At 41.3% G+C, this 16,692-nt stretch overlaps 1 protein-coding gene across 1 annotated transcript in view; it reads left to right on the top strand.

The window, feature by feature from the left end:
* GOLPH3 (golgi phosphoprotein 3) overlaps nucleotides 1–16,280 on the top strand; it is a 46,603-nt gene extending 30,323 nt beyond the window's left edge. The window contains exons 3-4 of the mRNA XM_069220449.1: nucleotides 12,437–12,551; nucleotides 13,520–16,280. Of these exons, the coding sequence (XP_069076550.1) occupies nucleotides 12,437–12,551; nucleotides 13,520–13,944 (540 nt within the window). The 3' untranslated portion in view covers nucleotides 13,945–16,280. The remainder of the gene's footprint in view (nucleotides 1–12,436; nucleotides 12,552–13,519) is intronic.
* Nucleotides 16,281–16,692: the final 412 nt, after the last annotated feature.

Below are 16,692 nucleotides of genomic sequence, written 5' to 3'. Positions count from 1 at the left end.
TAAAATCTGTTACTCTTTGGCAAAGAAGGATCCTCCTGAGGGCATTCGAGCTCATTCCACCAGAGCTAAGTCGGTCACTTCGGCCTTGGCCAGAGGTGTTCCTGTGGTCGACATCTGCAAGGCCGCAACTTGGTCGTCCCTTCACACTTTTGCAAAACATTACTGTTTGGATTCTGAGGTTAGAAGGGACGGCCATTTTGCACGGTCAGTGCTGCAGGATTTCTTGGTTTGACCATTTAGGCACCCACCGCCGGGCGTGGTACTGCTTTGGGACTCTATTCATTAGGTGAGGAATCCACAGGTAGTTGTATCCATCAGAAGAACGAGTTACTTACCTTCGGTAACGACTTTTCTGGTGGATACATTAGCTACCTGTGGATTCCTCACGGTCCCACCCGCCTCCCCGTTGCCTTTCTGGTCTTACCAAGTAATCCTTGAGTACGCTCCTCTTGGTCTTTGAGGGTGCAATAGATGTTGTATATAATATATTTATATATATGTATATATCTTTGTGTATATATATTTTAAAAAGAGATAGATATATAGATATATATATATATATATATATATATATATATATATAAAAGATTTACAGTTATTCATGCAATGTTGTGTATTTTTACAATGTAATGGGATGTTGCCTTGCTCTTTCATTGCATTGCCTGGTTGTTCTCATGCACGTAAAAAATGATTGGTACTGACGTCCGCACGTCGTCGAGGACCTCTTATTGCCTGTATGACGTCAGACGGCGTCGCGTGGGCTAGAGTGACGTCCTCGTCGACGTGCAGAGACTAGTAAGAAGATTTCCGTCGAATGCTGGCGCCATGGGAGTATTCATGAGGTGAGGAATCCACAGGTAGCTAATGTATCCACCAGAAAAGTCGTTACCGAAGGTAAGTAACTCGTTCATCTCTTCCATCTGAAAATTCCAAAGCAAGAAGTTAGTTACTACACTGCACTGCTCTGTCCACTTTGAAGTCTTTTACTCAGAAGCATTTTTGGATAACCTTAACTGATAGGACGTGCCACATGCCATGGTGTCCACCTTGAACAGTTCCTTAAATAATTGCACACATGTATAAATTGTGCATGTATAAATGGTGACCTTTATTAAAAAATAAAAAATATATATATACCTCTGACAAGCTCCTACAAATTGTTTTTCACTGACTCCAAAAGTGGAACTGCAACCAAGGGAGTCATTGAAGAATCTCTGTGTACACCCTGAAATTATACTGTCATCCAGTGGCACTTTTGCACAAAATATACATCTTAATACCATAATGTGCTGTCTTACTGCAAATGTATTGCCCGAAAACCAAGCAGCCTTTGAACAGGACCAGACACTCATCCACACATATATCCTCCCCTGGAACATAGATCTCAGAGAAATGCTCTACTAAATGGTCCAGAACAGGCCGAATCTTGCAGAAATGGTCAAGTTCAGGATGACCTCATGGCAATGGTAGCATTATCCACAAAAAGCAGCATCTGCTGCAGAAGCAGATACTGGTTTCAACTCATGGTTGCTGGAAATATGGCAGTTTCCAATAAGGAGCTATTAGACCAATATAAAGACAGTGTTAACTTTCTTATCAACCCCCCATCAGCAAAGTTATACCTCAGAAATGTTTAATTTCATGCAGATTTGTGGGAATCCACCGGGTAGCTCTAGAGTGGGTATTAAGTGTGACACTGTTGTTCCTCAAAAACTGATCTGCATACAAATTAGCCTGCTTGATATCATCCAAAAACACATCATCAATAAACAGTTGGAAAAACATTGTGGCAAATAGATCTCTGTATTGACTCTACACTCTGCAACACTGCTAAAGGCGGGCAAAACAGTCTGCACCATGTTAGAGGCAACTCAGAGTTCAGCACTTCCAATGAGAATCCTTCAGCCCATGTCTGCAATCCAGCTTACTCTTGCTGCACTACTAGCCTATCAGTGTCCTTGTCTAAAAGTGGCACTTCATCAGCACCAGTAGTGGATTTATCATCAGCTAATTTGTCTCGGACAGAAAATTCACTGCCAGAATCTTCAACCGTGGTCCTCTGCCTCAGTTGCAGTGTCAGTCTCAGAGTCCTGTTCAGAGACCGATTCAAAAAGCAAACCAGCAGTCTGCTAAGCAGTCAGTCTAGGAGCAACCATACTGTTTACTACTGCAATAACAGTAAACAACATTGTGCCTGGGGCGGGCTGGTCTCGTCCTTGCACACGGTCCCGTGTGCCGGGGACGAGACCAGCTCGTCTTACACCCGGGCTACACACCCCCAGTAGGGGATGGAAGGGGAATCGCCCCAGGGGGTAAAATATTGTTAGGCCTTTTCTGCAATCCAATTTCCCCCCCCCCCACCCCCACTACGGGGCAGATCGGACTATTATAATTAGGCTAATCTGCAGGGGGGGGGGGCAGAAACCCCTAGACACCAGGTATAGATAGATTTTTTTTTTTTATTTACTTTATATTTTTATGTATGGGGAGCGACCCTGGGGGGGGGGGGGGGGGGGGTCGAAGCGAATTGTATTTAGGCCTTTACTGCCCCCCCCCCCGGGGGGGGCAGAAACCACTTAAACACCATGGATTGGTATGTGATTGTTTTGTTTGGGGGGAGGGGGTGGGTGGGCAGCCCCTTAAGCAAGGGTTGCTCCCAATGGGGACATATTACTGTTGGCCATATCTGCCCCCCTTGGGGAAGATATATATATTTTTGTCCCCCTCAAAATAAAAGGGTGGGGGATAATAAATGCGGCCAAAGTTGTTCTGCCCCTACCGCACACTAAAACATCTTATCCCACATAGCAAGGAAGAGGACATTTGATTATTTGGGGTTTTGGTTTTGTATTTGGGCCATGAGAGCTTGGCTAACTCTCAATCGTCCCACTTGGAATGGTTAGGGTTGCACTTCTTGGACTTTGGGACGCTGCCATGTAGAAAAATCCACAAGACCTAGACTCATCTGAAAACTAAACATCTGGGTGAGTCCAGGGTGATATGCTTCACATGCATCCCGCACCATTTTCTTACCCACGATGCCCTGCAAACCTCCAACTTTGCTGGAAATCTCAAATTTTCCCCACATTTTTGTGATGGAACCTTCCAGAATCTGCACCAATCCACAAAATTCCTACACCCAGCATTGTCTCATCTATACCGATTAAAATTCTGCCGCATCAGCCTAAAGGTTCTTTTTTTTTTTTTTTTTTTTTTTTTTTTTTTTTTTTTTTTCCTTCAACCTGCCCTTTGTGACCCACTTTGGTTCCCCCTCAATTCCCTGTCACAATTGACCCACCTACACAATTGAGGTATAATTTTTACCAGGAGACTGAGGGGAACTTTGGGTGGTAGGAAATTTGTTCCGGTGCAGTCATTCCACACTGAAATGTGTGAACAATGTGATTTTTCTTAGCTAAATTTGAGGTTTGCAGATGATTCTGGGTAAGAAAACATTGTGAGATCCACGCAAGTCACACCTCCTGGATTCCCTTGGGTGTCTAGTTTTCAGAAATGTTTGGGTTTAGTAGGTTTCCCTATATGGCTGCTGAGCCCAGGACCAAAAACGCTGGCCTCCACCCCCAAACCACAAAAACAGGTAGTTTAATATTTGATCATTTAGATGTGTCCACATAGTGTTTTGGGGCATTTCCTTTCGCGGGCACTAGGGAGGTACCATTTTTATCGGGAGACTTTGGGGAACGGGTGGAAGGAAATTTGTGGCTCCTCAAGTTCCAGAACTTTCTGTCACCAAAATGTGAGGACATTGGGGGTCATTACAACCCTGGCGATACAGGACCGCCAGGGCTGAAATGAAGGAAGCACCGCCAACAGGCTGGCGGTGCTCCCCTGGTCATTACGACTGCGGCAGAAGCACCGCGGTCGCCACACCAGGGCCGGCAGCTTCCCGCCACAATGGCCCTGGCGGTAGTAATCCGCCAGGGCAGTGCTGCTAGCAGCGCTGCCCAGGGGATTAAGAGCCCCCCTACCGCCAGCCTAAACAAAGGAAAAAGGATGGCGGTACAGGGAGTCGTGGGGCCCCTGGCGGCCCCATGCGGCTTTTCTCTGTCTGCTCTGCAGACAGTGAAAAGCGCGACAGGTGCAACTGCACCCGTCGCACGGCCGCAACACCGCCGGCTCCATTTGGAGCCGGCACCCATGTTGCGGCCCACATCCCCGCTGGGCCGGCGGGCAGAAACTGTTTCCGCCCAGCAGGGGTGTCATAATGAGCATGCGGCCGCACGGCGGTTACAACTTGGCGGGCGGCTAATGACCCCCAAAGTGTTTGTTTTGGCCAAATTTTGAGGTTTTCAAAGGATTCTTGGTAACCGAACCTGGTGAGAGCCCCACAAGTCACCCCATCTTGGATTCCCCTAGGTGTCTAGTTTTTAAAAAAAATGCACAGGTTTGGTAGGTTTCTCTAGGTGCCGGCTGAGCTAGATGCCAAAATCCACAGCTTGGCACTTTGCAAAAAAAACAGCTCTGTTTTCTTTGGGAAAATGTGATGTGTATACGTTATGTTTTGGGGCATTTCCTGTCATGGGTGCTAGGCCTACCCACACAAATAAGGTACCATTTTTATTGGGAGACTTGGGGGAACGCTGGGTGGAAGGAAATTAGTGTCTCCTTTCAGACTCCAGGACTTTCTGTCCCCGAAATGAGAGGGAAAGGTGTTTTTTTTTTTGGGGGGGTGGGGCAGATTTTGCGGTTTGCAAAGGATTCTGGGTAACAGAACCTGGTGAGAACCCCATCCTGAATTCCCATAGGTGTCCAGTTTTAAAAAATGCACAGGTTTGGTAGGTTAGACAGAGGCCACAATATACAGATAGGCACTTCGCAAAAAAACACGTCAGATTTCAATGTAAAAATGTGATGTGTCCAAGTTGCGTTTCCTGTCGCGAGCATTAGGCCTACCCACGCAAGTGGGGATCATTTTTATCGGGAGGCTTGGGGGAACACAGAATAGCAAAACAAGTGTTATTGCCCCTTGTCTTTCTCTACATTTTTTTCCTCCAAAGTGTGTGTGTGTGTGTCTGTGTGAAAAAGACGTATATTTGAGAAATGCCCTGTAATTCACATGCTAGTATGGGCACCCCGTAATTCAGAGATGTGCAAATAACCACTGCTTCTCAACACGCTATCTTGTGCCAATTTCGGAAATACAAAGGTTTTCTTGATAACTATTTATCACTCTATACTTCACCAAATGAATTGCTGTATACTCGGTATAGAATGAAAACCCATTGCAAGGTGCAGCTCATTTATTGGCTCTGGGTACCTAGGGTTCTTGATGAACTTACTAGCCCCATATATCCCCGCAACCAGAAGAGTCCAGCAGACGTACAGGTATATTGCTTTAAAAAATCTGACATCGCAGGAAAAAGTTAGATTAAAACGTGGAGAAAAATGGCTGTTTCTTTCACCTCAAATTCAATATTTTTTTTATTTCAGCTGTTATTTTCTGTAGGAAAATCTTGTAGGATCTGCACAAATTACCCTTTGCTGAATTCAGAATGTTGTCTACGTTTCAGAAATGTTTAGCTTTCTGGGATCTAGCATTGGTTTCACACCGTATCTGTCACTAACTGGAAGGAGGCTGAAAGCACAAAAAAAGTAAAAATGGGGTATGTCCCAGTAAAATGCCAAAATTGTGTTGAAAAAAAAATAAAGTCTGCATGTTCCTGAAAGCTGGGAAGCTGGTGCTTTTAGCACCGCAAACCCTTTGATGCCATTTTCAGGAAAAAAAACCACAAGCCTTCTTCAGCAGCCCTTTTTTCCCATTTAAAAAAAAAAACACAAACTCTGGTACCTCTGGAATCCCTAGGATTTTGGGGAAAAAAGGACGCAAATTTGGTGTGGGTAGCTTATGTGGACAAAAAGTTATGAGGGCCTAAGCGCAAACTGCTCCAAATAGCCAAAAAAGGGAGGAAAAGGGCCTGGCAACGAAGGGGTTAAACTCCACAGACTGTTGACAAATATAACTATTGACACATACCTGTAAAAAAAATACTATCAATACAAACCACACAATGGACTTTATACTCCCAAAAAATACCACACTTGTCACAGACGGCTAGAATGTGATCACCTGCACCTGCTCTGCAAAGAAACAGCAAGCACCAGCGATATCCCAATAAAAGGAAAAACAAAAGAAAATTACACACAACACAATGCACACCTTGTACAAATCCAGAGTGAATTTGACACACAATGAAACAAAAATTAATTATGCTGCAATTAGTACACCATTAAAAAAAATTGAGATCAGTGATAACAGTTTGAAGTAAACAATACATGAAAGTTTTCCATTGCTGAAACCCCAAGCAGGAGTCACCATCAAGGAATTCAAAAGCTTTGCACTAGAAAGAAAAAGAGAAATAGAGCATTAAAATAACAAATGCAGATGATGACGGGAAAAAAAAAACGTAACAATTATAAAGCACTAAGAAGTCTGCCGGTGGGGGCAGATCAGCATCACAAATGTCTGATCCGTCTCCCAGGGGGACACAAAGAAAAGGCAAGAAATTGACATTCTAGAGGGGCACAACCTCCTTATCCAGCCAAACACTGGTTCACACACATCACCATTCACACGCCAGCCAAACACATCACAAGCAAAGTCCCCATTTCACACACACACCATAAGCCAAGCGCTAGTCCACACACACACACACTTCCAGCCAAATGTCAGTACAAACACAGCTAGCCAAATGCCAGTACATGCAGACCCCCAACCAAATTCCAATTCACTCATACACTCACACACACGTATTCCCTGGTGTCTAGTGGTTTTCAAACCCCTCCCAATCCCCCCCCCCCCCCAGGGGCAGAGCAGCCGAAACATTGTCTAAAAACAGCCAGAATCTCCAGTAATATACTTGGCAGTGACCCTTGCCCAAGGGGCAGCTACCTGACCTGGTAGTTTTCTACCCTTGGAGGCATGATGAATGCTAGAAAACTGCCAAAATATTTCCCCAATAATGGGTAACGACCTGTACCCAAGGGGTAACGCCTCCCCCCGCCCCCCACCCCAACATATATAAAATAATCCCTGGTGGCTAGTGGTTTTCATTCCCCCCCCTCCCTCCTTCCCCGCCTTGGGGGCAGTCCGGCCTAAACACATGGGGATGTGGCGGATGTTTAGAAACCACCAAAATACTTCCCCAATAATTGAGAGAATTTCTGGTGGCTAGTGGGTGCATTCCTGCTTGCACAATCGCAGTCTCCCCTGTGATCCAGCAGCAGGAAATCACTGCAGAGAGACACTGAAGGAGAGGGGGGAGGGGAATAAAACTCCTTTTCTTTCTCTCTGTGCCTCTCTGCCCACCCCAGAGGTAAACACGTACCTCCTCCTGGACCGCACTACAAGTAAATGGTTTCAAGCATATCCCTGGCATGCCCAGCATGTCCTCAGCACCCAAGGTGTTAATAAGATTATGGGTTAATGTGCACTTCTCTTCTTGCCCCCTTCCCCTGTTGTCTTATAAATGATTTCAGTCAAAAGATGATTGCTTAATGCCCTCTTCTATATAACATCTGCTGATAATATCCAGTTAAAAAGCCAATCCGCAACTCTTTGTTCTTAGTATTGCATGTAGTTAACATCATGCCTTTTCTGCTCCCTTTGTAATAGGGCTTTGGCCTCACATACATAAATATCTGGAACCTTGATCTTTCGCTTTCCTTACCAACAGGATATCCTTGACCGATTCCAGTGGCTTTGGCAACCTGTGCCATCCTGCCCTCTTTCCTTTTCTGATATTCTTTATTTCCCACTTCTAGTCATGAGGTTCTTCGAGGTATATTGAAAGGGTACTCCCAGTTACAGGGAGAGTGATTTCAGCTCCTCCTGCATACCAAATGTTGAAGTGACTTCAGATAATAACAGCAAATTGTATTGTATTGTATTGTAATAGTATTTATATAGTGCTTACTACCCCTGACGAGGCGTTGAAGCGCTTTTTCGGCGAGTAGCACGCTACTCCAGAACCCAACAAGAATTAGTGATGGATTAGTATTGGGAAATATGAGTACAGTTTTAGTATTATTATGAGTTAATTTGAGCCGCGGATATGAGAGTTTTGTTAGTTAGATTGACTGGAGTAATGGAGGGGTGGAGGAGGAAAGAAATCCAGAAGTGTAAATTGGGCGTATATCCCTCATTTACTCATCCCAAAGGCTTGGGATGAGTAAAGGGGGATGGAGGAGGGAAGAGTCTGTGGAAGGGTTAGGGAGATTGTAGTAGCAGGGTGAGATAAATGAGGGAAAATTTAGTAGAGTTGTTTGGGAGGTCATGGTAGTAGAGTGAGGTTTTGGTGAGCTAGATGTGGAAGCGGAGGGAAGAGCTTAGGCAGAGTTATTTAGGAGATGAAAGTAGTAGATTGGATTTGGGATGAGTCAGAGTGGGAATGGAGGATAGATTGATAGAGACATGACATGATGATGGGTACATAAGTGTGATAAGATGAGATCAGGGATTCATAGATATCTAGTATAACAACCCACCCAGGAGCCATGCAATGACCCACGAACATGCCAAGCACAGAACTATATATATATATATATATATATATATATATATATATATATATACGTATGTACATACAATGCATAATTAGAACCATGGGTAAATATACTTAGTCAAACAGGCTTAAAGAGTGTGTGTGTATTTTATTGTTATGACATAGTAGTGATACATATTTTCTAAAGAACTGTACATAACTAGAAATAGACACATAATCAGAAAAAATATTTATCAACATAGGCATATGCAGCCCATAGTTGTTTGAATATGGTGGTTATGAAGGAAAGAGCCAACTCTTGAGTAGTTTTCTGAAGACAAGATAGTTATCTGTGGCTCTTATAGTTGGGGGTAATGAATTCCATAGTTTGGCTGCTTGAACGGAGAAGGATGTACCACCTATAGTCTTTTTCTTGTATGGTGGTGTTCTAAGGCGAGGTGCCAATCTTGAGCGGAGGTTTGTTTGTTGGATGTATTTGGTTATTTTGTTTCTGATAAAAAAGCGGTCCTGTTCCATGTATAGCTTTGTGGGTGATACAAAGCAGCTTGAAGTGCATCTTCTGGCAACGGGTAACCAGTGTAGTGCTCTCAAAGCAGGGCAGATGTGGGCTTTGGGCTTTACATGTAATAGTAGCCTAGCTGCGGAGTTCTGAATACGTTGTAGTTTTTTCATAATAGATAGAGATGATCCATGGTAGAGGCCATTGGCATAATCCAGTTTGGATAGTACAAGCGAGATAGTAGCTTGCACCTTGCTGTTGTAGAGTTCAGCCCTTTTAAATTTACTCTGCTGGGGGATGTTGCTCCTACTGAATTGCCCCATCCATAGGGATAGAAATCCTCTCGATGACTTTGACAAGCTGTGCCCACCTGCCCTGTTTATTTTTCTTATCATATGTTTGTCTGCTAGAAGTTCTTTCTTTGAAGTTATGTCATGTTACTTTGGCACTTGTACAGCACGCAGACATCTGTGATGTTGTCATGTGCTATGGTGGGGATGAAATACACCAATTACTTGAAGCTGTTTAAAAAGTTTTTTTGAGAAGACCAGGTCTTCAGTCTTTAGAAACGTTCAAAAGAGTCCAAAGGCTTAGTAGAAGAGAGTGCCACAGAGATGTTGCTAAATCCGAGAAATATCTTAACACCCATTCAAGTTTATTTTTCTTTAGAAATTCTTGGTGGATAGGAAAATCTTAGTTTATGGAAGTGCACATGAATAAATTTGGTGCGAAATGAAACAATCTGTGAAGTTGACTATTCTGTAATAGGAAGCCATATAATACAGCCACAGTTTGGTAGCGGGGGGCCAAGGATATCACGTTTGCTTAGTGGAGGCAGGAGTTTATAATTATGAAGGTGGTAAGTCGCTTAGTAACATCTGGTACAAAGGTGTGATTTTCTTCAAGTGTTAAAGATAGTAAGTGCATGCACAGTCTGTAGCAGAAATTTGGGTGAATAGACTAAGTTCTGAATGGAGTGGGAGTGGAAAACCCAGTTCTTTGCTGTCCTAATTCTGGGAGGGAAGATACCATCTTGTGTCACTGGTAGACGTCAGCCTGGGACTCTGACCAAAGAGGCAGAAATTGGTGATTGCCTGCATGCTTTACACCTACCTCCCAACAAGGTATTGCTTTAAGGAGTAGGGTCACAAACTGTTGTTTGTGACTGTTGACATTAGAATGCTACTTAAAGCATTTTAATATAGTTTTACTTTGCACTCTGCCAATTGTGTAGATCATTAGGACGTTTTTTAAATGATATAATTACGATTTTTACTTGCTTTTAGTTTTGTGTTGTAAGTGCTTTGATGACCTATGGGATTTTATAATTTCCGATATATTTTAAACAATATTTTTTTTATTGAACATATTTACTTGAAGTCCTCAGTCAACACAAGTGTCAGAATAAATTACTTGTGTTGATTTGGGGAAGGTAGATAACTTGAGTCTTGGGATTAGCTTTGCGTTGATTAAGTGCAAGATAGTATACCATCGCTTACAACTCTTTTCACGCTGTGGCCTGGGTGGAAACCTGCCTAGGCAGCGTCCCAGACACTAGAGTATTCAAGTTTACTAAGTAGTTTTGCAACTTGTAGCTAGCAACATAGGTACCTCAGAAAGCGCCAGTTAAAGACACAAATTCTAATAACTTTCCATAAGCTTTCTTCTGGATGGGTGTGGCCCAGTCTCCTGTAATTAGGACAGCAACAATGCCTAGTGACGAAAGGTGCATGAAAATTGAGCATAAAATTCTGAAACTAGTTTGTCAGAAATAGCATAGGATAATAATCCATGGAGAACTGGATTTTAGCCTAATAATGTGGCCTAAAAAAAATCAGACTGAACCCAAGTCTGGGAAGCCTGCATAGTCCACTTGCTGCTGTGATCTGGTAGAGAAGAAAGTACTAGCCTGCTGATGAGCTAGGCTTTCCATGCACGAAAGAATGACCTGATCAGTGGGAAAATGTGTTCAGTGATCTGCTGACTGTAAGACTTGCACAAGGAGTACTAGACCGACAGAGGCTGCTTAGGAGCCACAGGATTGCACAGTGTATCAAGAGGGTTAAGTAGTCTCTGTAGCCTTCAGACTTGGCAGAGGATGAGCTTGCACTGCCCAAAAGTTGTCCTGTTGGTCTACCCTCCCTCTTGATCCCAACAGGACCAGGAGTTAGTCTTTGTTCCACCATCGCTGAAAACACTTGACTGTGACTGGTAGTGTTTCAAATATATAACCTAAATAAACCCAACACCCTAGGACCAATTTAGGGTATTTTGCGTTGCTAGTAAATCTAATCTTGGAGTATCAGTTGGATCCTGAACTAGTAGGTGGATTCCCGTTTTACCTAAACGGACACCAGTGACCAGATGCTGGGGAAACAGGACCTTACAGCCAGATGCACCACAACGTCTTGCTGGGTGGAGTCCTAGATGTTTGACTAGTGGTTTTTTTGTGTTAACATTTGCGGAGGATACCCATTTAATTTCACCGTTTGGTATGAGATTAGCAGCCAAGGATCAGAGTTTGAACTAAACTCCCCACCTCTGTGTCTTTGACTACATTTCACATCCTGTGGCAAACTTAGCTCCAGCTGATTGGGGACCTCTGTACTTGTGAAGATCCTGGAGTCAACCCTACCCCCACATCATAACATTAGTTATTAGTAGAAATATAGTGATAAATAACAGTAATAATGTTTGTGGTTGCATCTCTGCCCAAAATAGGTGTACAGTCTTTTACTTGTATGGGTACATATTTTTAACTGAACTGTTTATTTTCTTGTTAAGGTAATTTTCTTTTTTCTAAAGAAAAACAGACTAATCAATAAGATTGAATGATATTTTACTATGTTGTTTCTCAGTCTTTTTTTACAAAGCCATTCACATGTATATTCCTCTTACATTCACAAATGACTTGATTTACGAATGAATGCAAGTTTTTATTTTATTTTTAAATAAACCATGAACTTGTGTCCATAAATCCATTTACGCATGTGCAATATTACTCCTCATTGGCATAGTGTTGACCATGAGTAAATTCTATTTCAGGGGCTAATGAATGTTCAGAACCGGATGAGACAGAAAAGACCGCTCCTAGACTTAACAGCTTGTAATTTGCTAGCAGTAGGCCTGGAAACCTCATTGATTGGTTGTAGCATCTCTGGTGACGGCACTTAGTACTGTGGTCAGTTGCACTTAACCTTCTATGTTGGCCGTCCCCAAGCATAGAAGAATTTGCTTTGTTATTCACCAGTTATCCTTCCTGTAATCACTTGTTTACTAATCCAAATTTATAATGCCTGAATGCCTTATTGGCTAAGAATATAACAGTTTGTTAGCATGGTGTTTGAAGTCCTGTTGATGTCACACATAAGAAACATGAAACACATTAAATTTTGACTATTCATGAATTTGGTAGGTTATCTGCAAATCTGATGCACCTACTGGAGATGTTATGCTTGATGAAGCACTAAAGCATGTGAAAGAGACACAGCCTCCAGAAACTGTTCAGAACTGGATTGAATTGCTTAGTGGTAAGTAGATATAGTTTTTAACATTATGATATTCAGTTGCCAGAAGCTAGTTGTCAAGGAACAGGGCTACGCCTTCACATGCTCACTACATTAGCTTGAGGCTGGGGCCAAAATCAAAACCTAGGATGCCAGATGCTCTCATTCGGGAACTATAGGCAGGGCAACACAACCAGGCCTTGGAAAAAATCATAAACCGTTACCCAACCTGTGATCTAGCGACTTAAATAATCTACTCCACTTTTCTGCTCAAATGTGACAAGATAAAAAACAGATTTAAAGCCATTTTTGTAGCTCATTCACTTTCAGAGAGAGAATAGAACATCTGCTAGCTTGCCAGAACTGGGCAGTAAGCCCTAAGAATAGCTTGCCCTGGTAAAATCTGACTGGCCAAAACGAGCGGGCGAGTAGATTTCTCGAGGCCTGACAACTGTACGTTATGCAAGGGCCGTTTCTGTCTCAGCAGAGATTTATGTGAACGAGAGCGATAGCATGTTTAAGAGGCGGTATTAACTAATTTAGGGATTTGTTTGTGAATCAAATTGCCGGTGGGGAGGAGGAGCAGGAAGTTGCGAGTTAGATTAATAAAGATGTTGCAGTTTTGCAGGTATTAAAATGTAAGAATGTAGTGGGCATCAGACGATTGGTGATAGTACAATGTGGGAAGAATAAGGAAACCTGCATATGTTAAGTTTAACACTAAAACTCATTTGTGTTTTCTCATAATATATTGCCCACATTCCCTTGTTTTTTGACTTTCTACTTGTTCCTCAAAATAGAGCCTTATGTTAATAAATTTTCTCAAACGAGTTGTTGGTATTTTTTTAATTACAATTTTAGTCTGGTTGTTGTAGAAACAACTACACTGTGTAGTAAGTGATGTATAATATTGGGAATAAGGAATATTCTACTTAGTATGAATAAGCATAAACCCTTCTAATACTATTTTTCTTTTTTTTGTTTTCTTTTAGGCGAGACCTGGAATCCTTTGAAATTGCACTACCAGTTAAGAAATGTCCGTGAACGATTAGCAAAAAATCTAGTGGAAAAGGGTGTATTGACAACTGAAAAACAGAACTTTCTTCTTTTTGACATGACTACCCACCCTCTCACCAACAACAACATTAAGCAGCGTTTAATCAAGAAAGTACAAGAAGCTGTTCTGGATAAATGGGTGAAAGATCCTCACCGCATGGACAAACGTTTACTGGCTCTCATTTACCTAGCCCATGCTTCTGATGTCCTTGAGAATGCGTTTGCCCCCCTTTTGGATGACCAGTATGATTTAGCCATGAAGAGAGTGCGACAGCTTCTGGATTTAGATCCGGAAGCTGAATGTATGAAGGCTAACACAAATGAAGTCCTCTGGGCTGTTGTTGCTGCCTTTACAAAGTAGTGGCCCTTGAACTGAAGAGCTTCCCCCCTTCTTTAATGTAAACAAGTTGCTTGTCTACTGTTTACAATTCATACTTTCTAATACTTTCAACTGACTCTTTGAATTCATGCAGAGAAGATGATATTGGCCTCGTTTATGACTGTGTTACAGTATTCTGCTGATACCCAATACCTCCCTGTACCAATAATGTTTTACTGCCATATTGGCATTCTATTTTTCCATCAATTCGTGCTACCTGAAAATTTGAATCTAAGCGTTTGTTTGCTTACTGGCATGTTTTTCTTAAATGTGCTCCCAGTAAGTAAGCTATGCATGCTTATTTAAATTATCAAAGATGTGCTTGCACATGGTCAAGTTACACTACAGTTCAGAAAGTCACAAAATGGTTTATCAAATGTCTGTCCGATGTACACATATACCAACATTTATTCCCATGTATACTTAATATTTTCACCATTGCAATATTCATAATTATAGTTTATGTAAATTCCTCAGAAAATATTGCTCCTGTAAAATTATTGAATGCGTAAATATAATTTGAGTTATTTTGCTTGGAAAGTTGTGTAGGAAGGTCCTGTTGATTTCAAAAGTCTAGGGGTTTGGGAACATTCCAGTTTATTGTGTACATAGTTTATACTATAGAAAAATATGTAACTCATTTCATTTTCTTAAATGTGCTTAGACTGGAACCTTCAACTTTTTAGTGTCACTTTTTTAACCTTTCTTTTCCATTGACCAGAGTTTGTTTTCAGCCTTTTGGCGATTAAAGTAATCTGTTTTATAGTTATATATGTGTTTCCCTTACAGTTGATTTAAATTGTCTTGTAATCTGGTTCTCTCTGTAGTTTGTTCCGTACTCTGCAATGAATATTGGAAATCAGGAATACAATACCCGATGCTGCAGTCTGTACTTGCGGTCACTTGTTTAAAACGTTTTGATGTGCTTCACTGGGCTTATGGCTTACATCACCTTGTGCAAAAGATCTTGCGTTCGTATTGGAATTTAGTGCTCCCGGATATCAGAATTGTCAGTGATGGTTTGGAGTTTTTTTTTTTTTTTATCCAGTAACGAGCCATAGTCAGAGAGGGCCCCACACAGTGCATCTTCAGATCCTGACATAAGTTTCCAAAATGTTTTTTTTTTTATTGGTATTTGCTATAACTTTGGGTCCTCTATGGCAGCTTAAAAGCTTTCCTATGTTATGCTGGTCTGTCCACTTTTCCTATATTTTTCTTGTCTGGCCATAATTTTCATTGAGACCTTATGTCTGTCAGTTTTCATTTATTTGTTGGTCTTTTGATATAACCGAATTGTAGCTATTGTTTTAGATTTTCTTCTAATCGTTTTCCTCCTTGCCTTATATCCGTCCCTTATTGGTTAAAGTTTTCAAGCTGCATCTGTTTCCCTCTATCTTGTAGTGACCCTATTGTAGTATCATGTAATTTTGTGGGACTCTTACCTGCTTTGGTTCCTGTGCCTTAAAGCCGTAGACTGAGGTGCAAGTGTGCAATATAGATATTCATGTCTTTTTCTTTGACTGTAACGTTCAGTGCATTTCCAGTTGTTCGGTTCATGGTTTTAGTTTTTAACATTACATTCTAATTTAATTTTTTAAGTTCTGTTGCAGAATTGTAAATGTATATATTTTTCAGTTTCCTGAAATACTGGTGCGGATTTGACAAGTTTGTGCTTTTTACACAACTAGCTAATCTTTCATTGACACTGAAGAATAGTTCCTGTGTCTCAAAAACTTTACACTACAAACCAGAGACCTAACATCACATGTTGTAATTAATCTGTGCACCTCTGAAGAAATCCTGCTAAAATTGTGGTTAAACAGTCTAATCTGTTGACATGTATATGTTGCTATACTAGCTCATATGATTTCATAAAGTAGAACATCTAGTTATCAAATCCACCCCCCCCCCCTCCCCAGTGAATCAACAGGTGATGAACCGCTCTTTTTGGCCTTTCATAATGCAAGATACCCTTTTTTTTTTGGGAGGCAAAAGTAAGAATGTATTTATTTGTTATTTGCTTGTTTAACACCATTCACCAAATTCTAAATAATAGAAAATCGTTATACCCTATACCTTCGGTGACTGATGATGGCAGGAATGCAGATAAAACGTTTCTGTAGCTGGGCATAATGTCTGCTGAACGTTATGTAGCACATTTCTTCTTATGTATTTTGTTATGCTGGCAGTTTGTTTTGTGCGCTTAGCCTTTTCACCATACAGAACTCTATTAATTACTGCGTAGTCCTCCATGAATTCGAATTATGATGGTGCTTATGTTGTAGGCAAAAAATGAAAATAAAGCAACAACAGAAAAATGTTTATTTTCCAGATTGCTCATCTTAATTTTGACCCAATATAATATTTTTATATTAAATGGAACATTGACTTGAGTATCACTAATAGCAATGCCTATGTTACATCTCCATTGCGGGATGTTTATATATATAGCTTTCATCAGAAGCAGTTGAGCCACTTGTGTACATAATTGTTAAACACATCATTGGATGAAATGGTTATATAGGTAATTGATTTAGCTTAATCTGAAATATTGTGCTGCTTGTTATTTGCCTTAATCCTTAAAATCTTCAAGAAGTTGAATGAGTTTATTCAGACAGCGTTATAACAGTACCCAAGTATCGTATATATCACCAAATGTTTTGGAAAATCAGTCTTTGGCTTGCATAGAAGAATTAAAGCAGAATTTATTACAGTGTTATAAAGTTGGTT

This window comes from Pleurodeles waltl, chromosome 1_1 (assembly GCF_031143425.1).
Source record: "Pleurodeles waltl isolate 20211129_DDA chromosome 1_1, aPleWal1.hap1.20221129, whole genome shotgun sequence".
NCBI lineage: Eukaryota > Metazoa > Chordata > Amphibia > Caudata > Salamandridae > Pleurodeles > Pleurodeles waltl.
This window is presented reverse-complemented; position numbering and strand designations above follow the sequence as displayed.